This window comes from Podarcis melisellensis (genome assembly GCF_964234715.1).
Source record: "Podarcis melisellensis genome assembly, chromosome: 12".
Classification (NCBI taxonomy): domain Eukaryota; kingdom Metazoa; phylum Chordata; class Lepidosauria; order Squamata; family Lacertidae; genus Podarcis; species Podarcis melisellensis.
Window position 1 is genome coordinate 57,720,146 of NC_138544.1, and position 18,860 is coordinate 57,739,005.

At 44.9% G+C, this 18,860-nt stretch overlaps 1 protein-coding gene across 2 annotated transcripts in view; it reads right to left on the reverse strand.

Annotated features, from left to right (window-relative positions):
• Positions 1-17,418, reverse strand: part of CCDC13 (coiled-coil domain containing 13) — a 34,270-nt gene extending 16,852 nt beyond the window's left edge. Inside the window, exons 1-8 of one of the 2 annotated variants that reach the window (XM_081931714.1) lie at positions 17,259-17,418; positions 13,914-14,148; positions 11,382-11,530; positions 11,046-11,188; positions 8,929-9,009; positions 6,276-6,386; positions 5,230-5,334; positions 1,492-1,656 (exon numbers count right to left, since the gene is read on the reverse strand). In XM_081931714.1, coding sequence (XP_081787840.1) covers positions 1,492-1,656; positions 5,230-5,334; positions 6,276-6,386; positions 8,929-9,009; positions 11,046-11,188; positions 11,382-11,530; positions 13,914-14,140 — 981 coding nt within the window. In that variant the 5' untranslated portion in view covers positions 14,141-14,148; positions 17,259-17,418. The remainder of the gene's footprint in view (positions 1-1,491; positions 1,657-5,229; positions 5,335-6,275; positions 6,387-8,928; positions 9,010-11,045; positions 11,189-11,381; positions 11,531-13,913; positions 14,149-17,258) is intronic. The other variant, XM_081931715.1, reaches the window with a different exon arrangement.
• Between the last annotated feature and the right edge of the window lie 1,442 nt (positions 17,419-18,860).

An 18,860-nucleotide genomic window follows, 5' to 3' on the forward strand; every position in this document is an offset into this window, starting at 1 on the left:
GCGGCCACTTCCAGTCCCCAGTCTGGCTGCCGCATTCTGGATTAGTTGCAGTTTCTGGGTCGCCTTCAAAGGTAGCCCCACGTAGAGCGCATTGCAGTAGTCCAAGTGGGAGATAACCAGAGCATGCACCACTCTGGCGAGACAGTCTGCGGGCAGGGAGGGTCTCAGCCTGCATATTAGGTGGAGCTGGTAAACAGACACCCTGGACACAGAATTGACCTGTGCCTCCATGGACAGTTTAGAGTCGGAAGGCTGAGAACCTTTTTGCAGGAGGAACAAGAGTCCACAACCTCAACATAACAACCTTGTGAGGTTGGTTAGGCTGAGAATGAGGTCCTGGCAAGGGACCACAGGCTATGGTTGAATCAGAGAGCAATGGGGCCCTGTGTCCTTAAATCCAGCGGTGTTTGTCTCAAAAACAACAACAACAACAACAACAACAAGGAAGCCCTGAAAGAGAGTGTGTTTTATCATATGTGGTGGTCACATGGGGTGGTAAAAGCTTTCTGGGAAATGATATGAGTTGGGGGGGGGGAAATGTTTAAGATAACTTTTATTAAAAATCCAGAGGCTTTTTTGTTAGGCATTATAGGTGTGGAACTACCAAAAGAAAATACAAGATTGTGGAAAGAATAATTGCCGACCAGAAAAGAGTGGCAGACCAAGCTGATGGAATATGTAGAGATGGCAGAAAAAGAAGGAACATTTTATCATATGTGGTGGGAATGTAAAAAAGTAAAGAACTTCTGGGAAATGATAAATAATGAGATGAAAAAGATGTTGAAATATACATTTTTTTAAAAAACAGAAGCATTTTTACTTGGTATTATAGGTCAGGACATTAATAGGCAAGATGTTAAATTGTTTTTATATGGAACAACTGCGGCAAGCCCAGAAATGGAAACAAGAAGAAATTCCGATGAAAGTAGAACGGCAGACGAAATTAATGGACTGTGCAGAATTGGACAAAATGACAGGAAGAATTCAAAACCTGCGGGGCCAGAGATTGACAGAAGATTGGAAGAAGTACATGAATTATTTGAAGAGCAACTGTAATCAACAAATTACGTTAGTAGGACTACAAGAAGTTTTGTAAGGAGAAATATACGAAGTGTTACAAAGTAGAAAAAGATAGAGATATTGGTTATGAGTTTGAAATGTAATAGGGAAAATAAGAAATGCATACTAAGAGATTAGATTGGGAAATTTTCAGACAGGATTGATGGATGTCAAAAAAATTGAATAAGATGTAAAAGTATGTTTAATTACTGTTGAAAATGATATGTTAAAAAACTAATATATATATATATAAAGGAATATGCAGAAATGGCAAGACTGATGGGAAAGATCAGAAATCAGGAAGACCAAGTGTTTTTAAAAGACTGGAATAACCTTCTAATATATTTGAGATACATACATACAGTCAGGAAGCCCAGGCCTCAGATCTGAGCTCCCCTGGCTCCTGCAAAAAGGTTCTCAGCCCTTCCTCACCTCCAGAGCTTCTTTCTTTTCTTTTTCCAAGGTACGAATCCTCTGCAGGTTCTTTTTTGAGGCAGACGTCTTCCTCGAGTCCGCCAGGCTTACAGCCTCTTCCTCAGTGCTACTCTCGGACAACCGGCTTCTGCTGTGGCCCAGCTGGTTCTCTAGATCCCGGACCTGAGGGAGGAAATGGAAAATGTGCACCATTGCAAGTGTTGCTTCGCTGTGCGAAAACTGCTCCACTTATTAATTAAAATAACAGTGTGTGTCAGTGTTGACATGGGAGGAGTGCAAAAGGGGTGGGAGAGGGTCCACTATGTTATTGTTATTATTAAAGGTAAAGGTACCCCTGCCCGTACGGGCCAGTCTTGACAGACTCTAGGGTTGTGCGCCCATCTCACTCAAGAGGCCAGGGGCCAGCGCTGTCCGCAGACACTTCCGGGTCACGTGGCCAGCGTGACATCGCTGCTCTGGCGAGCCAGAGCTGCACATGGAAACGCCGTTTACCTTCCCGCTAAAAAGCGGTCCCTATTTATCTACTTGCACCCGGGAGTGCTTTCGAACTGCTAGGTTGGCAGGCGCTGGGACCGAGCAACGGGAGCGCACCCCGCCACAGGGATTCAAACCGCCGACCTTTCGATCAGCAAGCCCTAGGCGCTGAGGCTTTTACCCACAGCGTCCCCCGCGTCCCCCAATTGTTATTATTACCAATAACCAAAACACATACAGTGACACCCCCTATGCAGGCTGATACATTGGGTATACTTAATCAATAATAACATATTCAATTCAACCACATGTACAATTCTATATACATTAACCCTCCACCCTCCACATGGTTATTTAACTTTTAACCTTTTAATTACCCCAAACTGGCTCTCTTAGCCTGAGTAGCACTGAGTTAAAAACAAAAGAGGAATGTAAATGGGTAAAATTGATGGTAAATGCAGCCAGACAGGTTAGAGCAAGTAACTGCAAAAAAAGAAGAGCTAGGGGTTAACCAATGGAGGGGAAAACTGAAAAAATATTATAATTTTAGAATATCTAACTGTGAAGATATTCACAGATATGATATCTTCTAGATATGAAGTCTTCAAGATATGAGTCTTCAAGATATGAAGACTCTTGAGAGACTCTTGGGAGTCTCATGGACTGCAAGAAAGATCAAACCTATCCACTCTTAAGGAAATCAGCCCTGAGTGCTCCCTGGAAGGACAGATCCTGAAGCTGAGGCTCCAAGACTTTGGCCACCTCATGATAAGAGAAGACTCCCTGGAAAAGACCCTGATGTTGGGAAAGATGGAGGGCACAAGGAGAAGGGGACGATGGAGGACGAGATGGTTGGACAGTGTTCTCAAAGCATGAGTTTGACCAAACTGCGGGAGGCAGTGGAAGACAGGAGTGCTTGGCGTGCTCTTGTCCAGGGGGTCACAAAGAGTCAGACACGACTAAACGACTAAACAACAACAACAACTGTGAAGATACACAGAATGAAAGGGTTTAAGGGTCAGTGAGAAAGAGGAGGATTGGATTGAGAAGATATTGAATTATTTGGGTAGGAGGGGGTCCCACTAAGAATCCGATCAGCAAGCATGGGAATAGAAGGATCTGTCTTGATCCACCTGTGTAACAGAATTTACAACAGGCACCTGCCAGCCAGAAACACCATAACCAGACACTGGAGAGACCTGTCAGAAGTAAGCATCGACCAATGGTACCAAATACAGTGGTGCCTCGCAAGACGAAATTAATTCGTTCCGCAAGTCTCTTCGTCTTGCGAGTTTTTCGTCTTGCGATGCACGGTTTTCCATAGGAATGCATTGAAAATCAATTAATGCGTTCCTATGGAAACCGCCTTCCCCCGACCTCTTCTGGCGGGCGGCATTTTAAAATCGCCCGGGACAGCGGAGGACTTCTCCGCTGTCCGGGGCGATTTAAAAGCCCCTGGGAAGGCAGGCAGGGGGGACAAAGACTTTTGCCCCCCCCCCCCGCCTGCCTTCAGAAAAGGTCCAGGACAGGCGCGGACCTCTCCGCAAGCAGCGCGCTCCTTGCGGAGAGTTGCAAGCGCGCCCAGGCTTTCTCGCCCCGTCGCCCGGCATCGGGACGATGCCCCGAAGCCGGGCGGCGGGGGGAGGCTTTCTCGCCCCGTCGCCCGGCATCGGGACGATGCCCCGAAGCCGGGCGGCGGGGGGAGGCTTTCTCGCCCCGTCGCCCGGCATCGGGACATGGTTCCGATGCCAGGCGGCGGGGGGAGGCTTTCTCGCCCCGTCGCCCGGCATCGGGACATGGTTCCGATGCCAGGCGGCGGGGGGAGGCTTTCTCGCCCCGTCGCCCGGCATCGGGACGATGCCCCGAAGCCGGGCGGCGGGGGGAGGCTTTCTCGCCCCGAAGCCGGGCGGCGGGGGAGGCTTTCTCGCCCCGAAGCCGGGCGGCGGGGGGGAGGCGTTCCTGCCCCGCCGCCCGGCATCGGGACGATGCCCCGATGCCGGGCGGCGGGGGGAGGCTTCAAAAGCCGTCCGGGGGCTTTTAAATCGCCCCGGACAGTCCCGGGGCGATTTAAAAGCCCCCGGTTAGGCAGGCAGGGGGGGCAAAGACTTTTGCCCCCCGCCCGCCTTGGGAAGAGGTCCAGGACCTCTTCCCAAGGCGGGCGGGGGGCAAAAGTCTTTGCCCCCCCTGCCTGCCTTCAAAAGCCGTCCGGGATAGCGGGAAGCGCTTCCCTGCTATCCCGGACCGCTTTTAAAATGCTGGCGGTGGGGAGCAAAGCCTTTCGCCCCCGCCGGCCTTCCTGGACCTCTTCTGAAGTCCGGAGGGGGGAAAAAGGCTTTGCTCCCCACCGCCAGCATTTAAAAAAAGGTCCCCGAGATTTCCCTATGGGCTTTCGTCTTGCGATGCAAGCCCATAGGGAAAATCGTCTAGCGAAGCGTCGCAAAACCCGAAAAACCCTTTCGTCTTGCGGGTTTTTCGTCTTGCGAGGCATTCGTCTTGCGGGGCACCACTGTAGTATGGGAAACAGCCCTACTAGAAAAATTAACTAATAAACTGAAACTGACACGGGGACAAACAGAAGAAGACACAGCCCAACAGGACAATGACAATAATCCACCAACAGCATACAAATCAAGATGGCTAACCTGATCCAAAACACCCACCCACCTCACTCACAAACGAAAACAAAGATCACCACAGCCAATCACAAGCAAACAATCACACCCTAAGCCAACCCCAACCTCTCTCACCACCAGAGGAACACAAGTGAACAACACAAGCATGCTGACACCAAACTCTACATACATTAAGCATAATAGAAACACCACTACCCCACCCCACCCCCATCCATCTCCCCTCCCTCCACCCCCCTTTCTTTTTTTCCCTTTTTTCTTCTTCTCCCCCTAATGCCTCAACAAATGAAACGGATTTGTAAAAATGTTACATGGAAAAAAAAATACGAGGCATTACACTTACGCTGTAAAACAAGAAAACCCTTAATAAAATATTTTTTAAAAACCAAAAAAAAGGCACCTGCTATCCAAAGTTTCGGAGGAGGGTGCCTCTCAGACCTACCTGGAAATACGTACCAGGGATTGAACGGGGAACTTTTTGCATGCAAGGCATGCGCTCTGCAACCCTGCTAATCGACTGACAACGGACCAGAGCTGCGTGTGCAAACGGCCTGGTGAAATTCTGCAGTAATCGGTCCGACTCTGCCATGCAATGTTCGGAAGAGCAGGGGAACCAAGACAATTGACTCACTTTCCCTTGTAGGATCAGGATCTGCTGAGCCCGCCCACGCCAGGTGCCAGGGGTGGACAACAGATTTTGAATGTTGACGTCCTCTCCAACTTCATTGGCTAAAAGCTGAAAACCAGATACAGAACGTGATTATGTCATGGAAAATCTTTTGTGCTGAAGGTTTCGATTTATCAGTTATTTTATTTAACCTTTTAAAAAAATCTTGCTCTTCAGCGAAATAAAGGTCCTCAAAGCAGCCTAAAAATATATTTTGTGTGTGTGTGTGTGTGTGTGTGTGTGTAAAGGACAGTCCCTGCTATCAGGCTGACAATCGAAAAAGACACGACACAAAAGGAATACTTATTGCAAAGTACTGGAAGACACAAGATCTACCCGGGAAGAATGGCAGATGAAGGTGATGGACTACATGGAACTGGCGGAAATGACTGGCAGAATCCGAGACCAGGGAGAAGAGTCGGTGGAGGAAGATTGGAAGAAATTTAAAGACTATTTACAGAAACATTGTAAAACTAAGGAATGTTAGAAAGATGTTGGAACGAATTTATGTGGTTTTAGCAGAAATGTTATAAAGGTTTAGGAAAAAAACAGACTGTTAATTGGTGAAAGGAGGGAAAGTAAAGTTACATTAATATTAAGATAAATTACAGGACAAAAATTGGAAAAGATGGGAAGGATTTGCTGAAATAGCTAACCGAACTAGAATACAAAAAAGGGAGGTGTGAGGAGGTCAAGGAAACAAGCTAATGAAAGATAAGTTATGGGAAGAGTTGCTGTGTTTTTTTAATTGTTTGTATTTTTCTGTTCTTCTCTTTTTCCTTTCCCCCCCCCTTTTCTTTTTTACTTATTGTGACGTGTTGACTTGCTATGGTGTTTTTACTTTTGTTTTTTGTAACCCTTAAAACTTTAATAAATATTATTTAAAAATAAAAATGAAAAATGAACATCTCTAGTGGGAAAAAGCAATAGGATGCTTAGAGTTATGGAATCTCTACACATCAGATCAATACTTACTGCACTAAGAAATGCAAACTAACAGAAGATCCTACCTTCTGTGTCATCTTCAGTTCCTGCTTTGTGGTCTGGAGCTGGTTGCGAAATTCAGACACTTTGAAGTTGGCTGCTGTTAACTTTTCTTGCAAGGCTTTCATCTCTGGGCTCTCGAGATTCAAGAGAAAGAGGTGTTTTTCGATTAGTACAGATAAAGAACAAATGGCACGTTACAAGGCATTGTTTATTTATTTACAGTCGGACCTCGGATCCCGAATGCCTTGCGAATTGAACGTTTTGGCTCCCAAACGCCGCAAACCCAGAAGTGAGTGTTCTGGTTTGCAAACATTTTTTGGAACCCGAACGTCCGACACGGCTTCCGGTTCTAAGATTCTATGATTCTATCTCACAAAATTAAAAGTTAAAACAGGAAGTCAGATTAGCCTCAACCAGAGCCACGGCCTTTTCAACACTGGCTCTGGCCTGGTGGAACGCTCTGTCTCATGAGACCAGGGCCCTGCAGGATCTGATTTCTTTCTGCAGGGCCTGCAAGACAGAGTTGTTCCACCTGGCCTTTGGCTTGGAGCCAATTTGATTCCATCCCCCTCTTTCTTTTTCCTTTCTCCTCCTGTGATGAAGCTGCATTTTAATATTTTAATGTTTCAATATTTTAATGTTGTATTTTAATCTTGTTTTTAAGTTGTATTCATTCAACTTGTTTTTATTATTGCTTGTTAGCCGCCCTGAGGCTGGGGAGGGCGGGGTATAAGTAAAAATTATTATTATTATTATTATTATTATTATTATTATTATTATTATTAACACTGCTTCCCACAAGCATATTTGAAAGGCAGTAGGATATTCATCAGCCAAAGGCCTGGCTGAAGAGGAATGTTATCAGAGCTCAGGGTCACTTTCCAGCGGGGGGGGGGAGGGACGCTCAAGGAGGGTGGGAAGTAAAGTCAGTGAGGGATGGGGCTTGGGAAAAGGGGGTGTGGTCTGGGGGAAATCCCAAAGGCAGATGCTCTACCATTGAAATGCCTGGATTAGATTAGGGTTACCAGACATCCCTGGTTCCCGGGGACAGTCCCTGGATTTGTAAATCTGTCCCCGGTCAAATTCCGTCCCTGGAATGTCCCCAGATTTGCAAATGTGTCCCCTCGAAACGTGGAAGTGGCAGCCGCAGCAGCCCAGAGCCAGCCTAGTAGTGCAGTTGGCTCTGCCTGTCTTCAGGAGTTGCTCACTTTTTTAAAAAAAACCAAAAAACTGCACATTTATGTTTCACAGGGTGCGAAAGAAGGGCTTTGAACCTTTATACAATATGTATGTGTGCTTGTGACAGCAGTCACGAAATTAAAAGAAGCCTGCTCCTTGGGAGAAAGGCGATGGCAAACCTAGACAGCATCTTAAAAAGCAGAGACATCATCTTGCCAACAAAGGTCCGTATAGTTCAAGCTATGGTTTTCCCAGTAGTGATGTATGGAAGTGAGAGCTGGACCATAAAGAAGGCTGATCACCGAAGAATGGATGCTTTTGAATTCTGGTGCTGGAGGAGACTCTGGAGAGTCCCATGGACTGCAAGAAGATCCAACCTCTCCATTCTGAAGGAAATCAGCCCTGAGTGCTCACTGGAAGGGCAGATCCTGAAGCTGAGGCTCCAATACTTTGGCCACCTCATGAGAAGAGAAGACTCCCTGGAAAAGACCCTGATGTTGGGAAAGATGGAGGGCACAAGGAGAAGGGGACGACGGAGGAAGAGATGGTGGGACAGTGTTCTTGAAGCTACCAATGTGAGTTTGACCAAACTGTGGGAGGCAGTGGAAGACAGGAGTGCCTGGCATGCTCTGGTCTAGGGGGTCACAAAGAGGCGGACACGACTAAACAACAAACCTCGGGTTACGACAAGGGTTGCGCACCACGCAATGGGGCCTTCTGCTGCTGCTGTGCCGCCGGAGCACGATTTCTGTTCTCATCCTGAAGAAAAGTTCTTAACCCGAGGTACTATTTCTGGGTTAGCGTAGTCTGTAACCTGAAGCATATGTAACCCAAGGTACCACTGTATAGTTAAAGTAGTGTATAGTTTTCCCAGTAGTGATGTATGGAAGTGAGAGCTGGACCATAAAGAAGGCTGATTGCCGAAGAATTGATGCATTTGAATTGTGGTGCTGGAGGAGACTCTGGAGAGTCCCATGGACTGCAAGAAGATCAAACCTCTCCATTCTGAAGGAAATCATCCCTGAGTGCTCACTGGAAGGACAGATCCTGAAGCTGAGGCTCCAGTCCTTTGGCCACCTCATGAGAAGAGAAGACTCCCTGGAAAAGACCCTGATGTTGGGAAAGATGGAGGGCACAAGGAGAAGGGGACGGCAGAGGACGAGATGGTTGGACAGTGTTCTTGAAGCTACCAGCATGAGTTTGACCAAACTGTGGGAGGCAGTGGAAGACGGGAGTGCCTGGCGTGCTCTGGTCCAGGGGGTCACGAAGAGGCGGACACGACTAAATGACTAAACAACAACAACAAATGTGTGCTTGTGTCTTTTGCCTCACCATTCCCCACTACTGACTCCCTGTTGCTACTCAGCTTCCAAAAAAAGAAAAAGAGTGTCCCTGGATTCATTGAAAAAATTCTGGTAACCATACATTAGAGTCCCCATTCCTGCTTTAAAGGCCTTATCATTACTACGTTGAGAACACAGAGTGATTCATTCTTACCAGAGGCACTTCCGTTGCCTTACGAGAAGACTGACTGTCTTTCTCCTCAAGTGACTGGGGCTTGAGAGCTGACATTTGTAACTAGAATATATACACACACAAATATACACACAATTAGATAAATGCCACTTTTACAGTGCAACTACAAAGCAGATCAAGGAGAAAAGTTACAGGCAGGTAATCATAATTACGATAAATTTTTATTTATAGCCTTTCCTTCCTGGTTCAGAAAACTGGGCTCAGGAAGGCTAACAGCAAATTTAAAACACTTAATTGTAAAAGCAGCATACAATACAGTATAAAAACATGAATAACAATAAAATTCAAAGTTCAGAAATCAATTTCGGGGAAATCCATCTAATAAGCATTAGATAGTCACCAGGGCTAGCTGGCTGAATTGGTCCTACTTGGGCCAGCGAGGAGGCCAGGGGAGAATTAGCTGTGGGGTCTCGGAGAGGGTGATCTTCATAAAAGGGGAGGGGGAGGAAAGAGAAGGGGGGAAAAAGATCAGGCTGGATCCAAATTAAAGGCCAGGTGGAATAGCTCTGTCTTACAGACCCGACAGAAGGAGGTTAAATCCTGCAGAGCCCTGGTCTCATGGGACAAAGCATTCCACCAGGTCGGAGCCATCACTGAAAAGGCCCTGGCCCTGGTGGAGGATAGTCTGACTTCCTTAGGGCCCGGGACCTCTAAACTATGGTTATTCATGGACCTTATGTTCTTCTGTGGGGCAGACCAGGGGAGGCGATCCTGTAAACAGGTATCCGTGTTGGTCTGCCGTAGTTAAAATAAAAAAATTCCTTCAAGTAGCACCTTAGTGACCAACTAAGTTTGTTATTGGTATGAGCTTATGGTCTTAAGTACATCATATTAAGTCCCCACCAGATATAGTACTGCGCTTGGTTTTGTATTTTTATTGTCTCTGTTGTATTGATTTGTTTGAGTTATTCACTAAAACCTTTTTTTTAAAAAGGAGAACAGAATGCCACACAGACAGAGGCTCGAAGTTGAGGTATTTCACCAGGGAGGCAATAGGAAACAGGTTAGCAGCAAAGGGGATCAAAATGAAACCACGGGCAAGATCCTAGATGCCTGCTGAGTGAGGAGATGCAGAGGAGACGAGGCAATGGCATATGTACTAAGGTCCAGCGCCGAGGGCCTTCTGGCGGTTCCCTCACTGCAAGAAGCCAAGTTACAGGGAACCAGGGAGAGGGCCTTCTCGGTGGTGGCACCCGCCCTGTGGAACGCCCTCCCTCCAGATGTCAAAGAGAAGAACAACCACCAGACTTTTAGAAGACATCTGAAGGCAGCCTCTTTAGGGAAGCTTTTAATGTTTAACAGACCACTGTATTTTAATACTTTGTGGGAAGCCGCCCAGAGTGGCTGGGGAAACCCAGCCAGATGGGCAGGGTATAATAAATTATGACAGTGGTACCTCAGGTTAAGTACTTAATTCGTTCTGGAGGTCCGTACTTAACCTGAAACTGTTCATAATCTGAAGCACCACTTTAGCTAATGGGGCCTCCTGCTGCTGCCGCCGCGCCGCTGGAGCCTGATTTCTGTTCTTATCTTGAAGCAAAGTTCTTAACCTGAAGCACTATTTCTGGGTTAGCGGAGTCTGTAACCTGAAGCGTATGTAACCCGAGGTAAGGTAAAGGTAAAGGGACCCCTGACCATTAGGTCCAGTCGTGGCCAACTCTGGGGTTGCGACGCTCATCTCACTTTATTGGCTGAGGGAGCCGGCATACAGCTTCCGGGTCATGTGGCCAACATGACTAAGCTGCTTCTGGCAAACCAGAGCAGCGCATGGAAACGCCGTTTACCTTCCCGCCAGACTGGTACCTATTTATCTACTTGCACTTTGACGTGCTTTTGAACTGCTAGGTTGGCAGGAGCAGGGACGGAGCAACAGGAGCTCACCTCGTCGCAGGGATTTGAACCGCCGACCTTCCGATCGGCAAGTCCTAGGCTCTGTGGTTTAACCCACAGCACCACCCGAGGTACCACTGTATTATTATTATTATTATTATTATTACTATTATTATTATTATTATTATTACTATTACTATTATTATTATTATTATCATCATCCTTCTCAGCAGAAACAGAGGCCTCACCTCTTTTTCCAGCTCCTTGATTCTGTTGTTCAGCTGCTTCACTTTGGTTTTCTCCTTCTCAACCTCCGCAGTCATGTGCCGGTTCTGCTTCGCCAATTCCACTATTTTCGTGGCCGCCACGTCTCCCGGGACGCCCGAGGTCCCTATGGAAAGAAGCAGCGACAGTGGGCGATGCAATGGCCTCGGAGGCCAGATCCGCTAGCCCTGTGGATCCTGCCGCCTGAGGCGGTCACCTCACTTTGCCTCATGGGTGGGCCGGGCCCTGATAGAAGGCGAGGGAGCCTGCAAATAGATCACACAGACAATGGCAGGTGTATGCAAAGCATCTCCATTTACCCAGCAGCGCCAGCCTCTCTTCTTCAATCTTCTTGTGCAACTGCTTGATTTCAAAGTCTCGCTCCTTGAGTACTTTGTGCAGCCTGCCGTTTTCATCTACAGTCTCTCGAAGCTGCTGCTGGAGCTGGTCGTTTTCATTTTCAAGTAACCTGGGGGGGGGGGAGAGAAAATACAGAACAGCTATTGGGGGAGATAGGAAGCCCAGAGCACTTGTTCTTTAGATGCCCCTTTTATGAAGAGGCACGTAGTGAGACCATTGATCCCCTGCTGATGAGGCTCGCTGACCTCCCGGAAAAGCAAAAATGTGACCTTTTCCTGTTTGAACGCCTCTCCCGGTATGCCCCGTGGAGGACCTTAAGGTCCATAAATAGCAACACCCTAGAGGTCCCGGGCCCTAAGGAAGTCAGATTAGCCTCAACCAGAGCCAGGGTCTTTTCAGTGATGGCTGCGGTCTGGTGGAACGTTCTGTCTCATGAGACCAGGGCCCTGCAGGATCTGATTTCCTTCCGCAGGGCCTGTAAGACGGAGTTGTTCCGCCTGGCCTTTGGCTTAGAATCAGTTTGATTCCCTCGCCCTCTTTCTTTTTCCTTTCTCCTCCTGTGAATTGGCTGCATTCTAATGTTTTGATGTTGTATTTTAATCTTGTTTTTTAAATTGTATTTTAATCAACTTGTTTTTATTATTGGTTGTTAGCCGCCCTGAGCTTGGTCTTGGCTGGGGAGGGCGGGGTATGAATCAAATCTATTATTATTAGGCAAAGATCGTAAGACAACCCGGATGGTCGCCAGATTCTGTGTACAGATCTGCAGGCACAAACCGTCCCCCGACCCAAACTAGTTCGTTAAGAAAATCCCCAAACTCAGTTCCATGGGGGACTCTGGGCCATCTCTCTGCAGCAGCTTATCTTAAAGTTTTAAGTGTCTATACGCTTATCACATTTATAAATTATAAATTTAGTGATGGACTTTTTGGAGCTGGCCGACCTGACTGGAAGAATCCATGAGGAGACACAAGAGGACTGGAATAAATTTAAAGAATATTTAGCTAAATATTGTAATATAAGATAAAGAGAAATTTCTTGGAAGAAATAAATAGGCTTATGGGTAGATTAAGAATACGTTGTTAATAAAGATTAAGGATTAGAATATTAATAAAGGAGAAAAGGTTAGTAAATGAAAGAAGTTAATACTATTAGAAATATGAATTAGCAGAACTGCTAAACAGGTGATATAATGAAATTCAGTTTGAGGGGATTTGAGGAAGTCAGTTATCAATGTAATGAAATTAGGGATTGGAAGTAGTAATTCTTTTTTTATGTCTTTTTATTTGTTCTTGTCTTTTGTAATGTTTTTCTTTTTTTCCTGTTTCTTTTTCCTGTGATAAATGTGAAAACCAATAAAAAAATATTGGAAAAAATATATAAATGTTATTGTTGTACATTGTTTTAAATGTTTGTTTTCCTTCTGGGATTGTACCCCCAAGTGTGTTTTATAAGCTGGTCTTTGACCGTAATAAATTATCTATCTATCCATCTATCTATCTATCTATCTATCTATCTATCTATCATCTATCAGAACAGCTATAAACTATGTCCCAGACAGGGAAAAACACTTGAAGAAAGGCAGGAATTAGGACTGGTGAGTTGGTATGGTCTGGGAAGAGTCCCAAGGCTGGATAGAGCAGCCTGGAGGGAAACCTCTGTTTCCCAGTCCTGGGGCTCCCTGCTCTAGCTCCACAGCAAAGAGGTAGGAAGGTCAGCTCAAGAGGATTAAGGTACAGGGATAGTCTGGGAAGCTGGAGGTTCCCCATTCTATCTGTTTCAACCCCATGCATGCATCCCTTCTTCTGCAAGCTGAGTTGCACCCAAACGTCCAGCGCATCCTTTGACATTTCCTGGTGAATAAGCCTGGGTTACCTCTATACCTATACAAAGGTCTGTATAGTAAAAGCTATGGTTTTCCCAGTAGTGATGTATGGAAGTGAAAGCTGGACCGTAAAGAAGGCTGATCGCCAAAGAATAGATGCTTTTGAGTTCTGGTGCTGGAGGAGACTCTTGAGAGTCCCACGGACTGCAAGAATATCTAACTGTGTAATTTTAGAATATCTAACTGTGAAGATATTCACAGATATGAAGTCTTCAAGATATGTGTCTTCAAGATATGAAGACTCTTGAGAGACTCTTGAGAGTGCCATGGACTGTAAGAAGATCCAACCTCTCCATTCTGAAGGAAATTAGCCCTGAGTGCTCACTGGAAGGACAGATCCTGAAGCTGAGACTCCAATACTTGGGCCACCTCATGATAAGAGAAGACTCCCTGGAAAAGACCCTGATGTTGGGAAAGATGGAGGGCACAAGGAGAAGGGGACGACAGAGGACGAGATGGTGGGACAGTGTTCTCAAAGCTACCAGCATGAGTTTGACCAAACTGTGGGAGGCAGTGGAAGACAGGAGTGCCTGGTGTGCTCTGGTCCAGGGGGTCACAAAGAGTCGGACACGACTAAACAGCAACAACAACAACAACACCTCTATACCTTTTGCTGATGTCCTCCTTAGACATCTCACTGCCCACGGTGTATAAGCCGAGATCATCTTGAACCCCAAAGGCTTCCTCTTGACTGCCCTTTTCGCTTTGTTTCACGCTCTGTTGTTGTTTTTCTTTCCTCTTCTCCATCAGGTTCTGCATCCTCTTCTGCTGCTGTTCCTGGAGAGCCTTAAGCTGCATTCTTAAATTTTCGTTCACTTCCTCATCTGGCTCCATTATTCACTCTTGAAAGGAAAACAAAGGGAGAAAATACAGAATCAGAATGCTCTCAAGAACGCTTCCATGATAGCTAATAATAATAATAATAATAATAATTATAATAATTATTATTTATTATTTATACCCCGCCACCTGGTTGGGCTTCCCCAGCCACTCTGGGCGGCTTCCAGCAAAATACTGTAATACATCAAACATTAAAAGCTTCCCTAAACAGGGCTGCCTTCAGATGTCTTCTAAAAGTCTGGTAGTTGTTGTTCTCTTTGACATCTGATGGGAGGGTATTCCACAGGGTGGGCGCCACCACCGACAAGGCCCTCTGCCTGGTTCCCTGTAACTTGGCTTCTCGCAATGAGGGAACTGCCAGAAGGCCCTCAGGAGAGGGGCCCCGGTGTCCGAGCTGGACGATGGGGGTGGAGACGCTCCTTCAGGTATACTGGGAGGCCATTTAGGGCTTTCAAGGTCAGCATCAACACTTTGAATTGTGCTCAGAAACGTACTGGGAGCCAATGCAGATCTCTCAAGACCGGTGTTACATGGTCCTGGCGGCCGCTCCCAGTCCCCAGTCTAGCTGCCGCATTCTGGATTAGTTGTAGTTTCCAGGTCACCTTCAAAGGTAGCTCCATGTAGAGCGCATGGCAGTAGTCCAAGCGGGAGATAACCAGAGCATGCACCACTCTGACGAGGCAGTCCGCGGGCAGGGAGGGTCTCATCCTGCGTACCAGATGGAGCTGGTAAACAGCTGCCCTGGACACAGATTTGACCTGTGCCTTCATGGACAGCTGTGAGTCCAAAATGTCTCCTAGGCTGCGCATCTGGTCCTTCAGCTCTCTCCATAACCACCGTGCCCCCTCTGAATGCCCTTCTTATTGTACATTCATGATGAATTGCATTCATGGTTGTATCAGGGGGGGTTATACACAATTGCATTTTCAATAATATTTGTGCCTGCAAAGTTTTTTTGGGTGGATATATTGTTTCATTTCCAATTAGCGCATGTCTTTGTTTCTACACAATGTCACACAACTTCCTGCTGAACTTCTGTAACTTTTTATAATGCTAATGTTTCAGTTTATTTTTTTGTCCCACTTTTGTTGCCCAATAGTGCAAGAATAACCCTCCAGATGGAAATAATGCAATAAACTGGGGAAGCATCACACAACAGCTAATAAAACAAAATACTGGTGGTCTTAATATTTCCTGTTTGCACAGTAATTCATTTTGCTACAGTAGATAGCTATTATTATTATTATTATTATACCCCACCCTCCCTGGCCAGAGCCAGGCTCAGGGCGGCTAACACCAGTAAAATTACAATAAAAACATAATAAAAACAAACAACAACCAATTTATTAAAATACGGATTAAAATGCAGTTTAAAATGCAGCCTCATTTTAAAGTAGCTGATAAATCAAGACCATAAGGGGAGGGAAACATAAGGGCCAGACTGAGTCCAAACCAAAGGCCAGGCAGAACAGCTCTGTCTTGCAGGCCCTGCGGAAATATATTACTATTATTATTATTATTATTATTATTATTATTATTATTATTATTATAGTTTGTGCCCTCCTGCACCACTCTAAATCTAGTGCTGGCAGGATGAAGAGGAAGGTATGGACCCTGACTCTCGGTCTGCCATCTGCATCCTTACATTCACACATGCATGCCTGTTCTTATTCAGGGGTTTCACTTCTGAGAGAAGGCAACTGAAGCCTAGAGAACTCGAAGGTGTGATGTTTGTGTCTCGCACACGTCTATTAACTTTTAGAAGACATCTGAAGGCAGCCCTGTTTAGGGAAGCTTATAATGTTTAATAGACTATTGTATTTTAATATTCTGTTGAAAGCCGCCCAGAGTGGCTGGGGAAACCCAGCCAGATGGGCGGAGTATAAATAAAATAATAATAATAATAATAATAACAATAATAACAATAATAATAAAAATAATTAATTAAATGTCACACCCACCCACTGATGCCTTAGGCGGGGGGGGGGGATAAGGCTTTATCCCTGGTAAAAGTGAACCAGCTTTGAGGCCAGCAAATATGTAATTCCCCCTTCCTGTAACTTTATTTATATGTCCCCAATAGGAGGAGGGAGAATTCAAATGGGGAGGGGAAGAAACAGGCATAGCTCCCTGGGTACCACGAGCCTTTTCTTTTCTTTTCTTTTTAACCATGTTTATCACCCCCATCCCACCCTTACAAAATTTAAACACAGTCCATCAACACACGCAGATAAAGTTAAAGCCACTTTAAATCACATGTAAAAGTGTATCAATCTGTAAGATTTTGGGCAGTTTATAAGCATGCTTCCTCCCCCCCCTTTTTTTGAGGCATATGAAATAAAATTAAGCCACGTATTTATTAAATAACTAAATACATTTTTATTTATACCCCGCCCTTCCAGTTTCAGAAAACCGGGCTCAGGGCGGCTAACAACAAATTGAAAATACTTAACTGATGCAACAAAAAAACAGCATAAAATACAGCATAAAACATGTCACTGAGCTGCTTCTGTTACCTTCCCTCGTGGGTTTTCTCCTCCATTAAGATCAAGTTCCCATTCAGAAGTTCAGAGAGATTTAATAATAATAATAATATTTATTTATACCCCACCCTGCCCAGCCAAGGCCGGGCTCAGGGCGGCTCACAAGCAATAATAAAAACAAGTTGAATGCATACAACTTAAAAAACAAGATTAAAATACAACATTAAAATATTGAAACATTAAAATATTAATATTTGTGTCCCTTTATGGCATAGCTGTCAACTTTTCCCTTTTCTTGCGAGGAATCCTATTTGAAATAAGGGAATTTCCCTTTTTTTAAACAGGGAAACGTTGACAGCTATGCATGATGCCTTTTTAAATTTTAAATTTTTTGGAGGGGGGTGTCATAGACATTTGTTGGGTGGGGCAGAAGAGCATATCTCTCTCTCTCTCTCGCTCTCTCTCTCTTTTTTTTCTCCTTCCCCCTTTATTAGTATCATGCATTTGTGAATTGGAGGGGCACCCAAAGTCATCTAGTCCACCCCCTTGCGAAGCAGGAGTCTACCGTCGCTAGGAGGCTGCCAGGCTCCCCGGGCAATTTCCACACACACACCCCGGCCAGTCCTCACCTCTCTCGGGGCCTAGGGCCGGGTCTCCCCACGCAACCCCCTTCCTGGGGGGCAGAGGAAAGCTACGCGAGTCCCGGGCTTGGAAGGCGGCAGGGCCGGACTAGGCCGCAAGCCCGCCCTCGGAGTCCCAGAGCGGGACGCGGTTGCCTCGGCAACCGTTGCCATGGCAGCATCCTCCGGGCTCCGCTCAGGGAGAAAGGATGCGATGGCCCAGCGGCGCGCAGTTTAACCCTTTAAAAACCGTCAAATCCTAAATAAAAAACGTCGAAATTCTAAATAAAAAACGAGGGGTGCCAAAAAGTGGAACGTTACTCGGGGATTCTAAAGAGATAACACAATTTAGTTTCGCTTGGGAAGCGAAATGTGTGTAAAATGGCACAGAAATACTTTTAAAAGATTGCCAAGATGTTTTAAAATGGCACAGAAATACTTTTAAAACATTGCCAACAATCAATTGCCAAGTACCAAGGCATTCCAAAAAGACTGGAGATCACACGTTTCAAAATGATAATTGTTACTACCTCTTTATATTTATTTAAAAGTTGAGATATTTTGAATGAGTGAAACATCAAATGGAAAATGTCTAAATGCTATGATATAAAAAATTAACTTTGAAAACCATGAGGCGGGAGGGAGGGAAGTCGACAAGCTCATATGAGGAAACGAAAAGGGGACAATAAGGATGTGTTTAATGATTATAAAATGGAAATCTAATAAAAAACAAATAAAATACGAGGGGTGCCCAAAAGTTGCAACGCTGCTCGGGGATTCTAAAGAGAGAACACAATTTAGTTTCGCTTGGGAAGCGAAATGTGTGTAAAATGGCACAGAAATACTTTTAAAAAATCAATTGCGAAAATACCAACGCATCCCAAAAAGACTGGAGATCACACGTTTCGAAAGAAATCTTAATCAGAGCAGGCTTCGCTTTTCTATACAAGAATAAAAAAAGGTTTTTTAAAAAAGCAAAAAATAAATAAATGGGGAAAATGCAGGGAATACTTCACAAAACGGTGCCCTAAAATACACACCTGGACTTGTTTCGATTAACGTCTGCAGGACACTTGGTGGATATTTAAGTTATAATTGGGGAAAAAATCTTAATTATTATTAGGAAACAGTTTATAAGGAGTAAATAAGGAGGCCAGATACAGGATAAAAGGAAGTCTTTTATTTGGTTGTTTGTATTTTTAGGTTCACTGTATGTTATGTTCACGTTTAATGAGGGTAGATTTGTGTATGGGGTGTTTATGTTATGTTGTAAAAAAAATTCCAATAAAAAATTGAAAAAGAAAGAAAAAAGACTGGAGTAAATTGATACAATATTTGAAGGGCCATTGTAAGCAATTGACAACGCTAGCAGGGTTGTCAGAAGGCTTGTAATGATAATTGTTACTACCTTTTTATATTTATTTAAAAGTTGAGATATTTTGAATGAGTGAAACATCAAATGGAAAATGTCTAAATGCTATGATATAAAAAATTAACTTTGAAAACCATGAGGCGGGAGGGAGGGAAGTCGACAGGCTCATACGAGGAAACAAAGTGAAGGATGTGTTTAATTACTATAAAATGGAAATCTAATAAAAAAAAAGATTATAA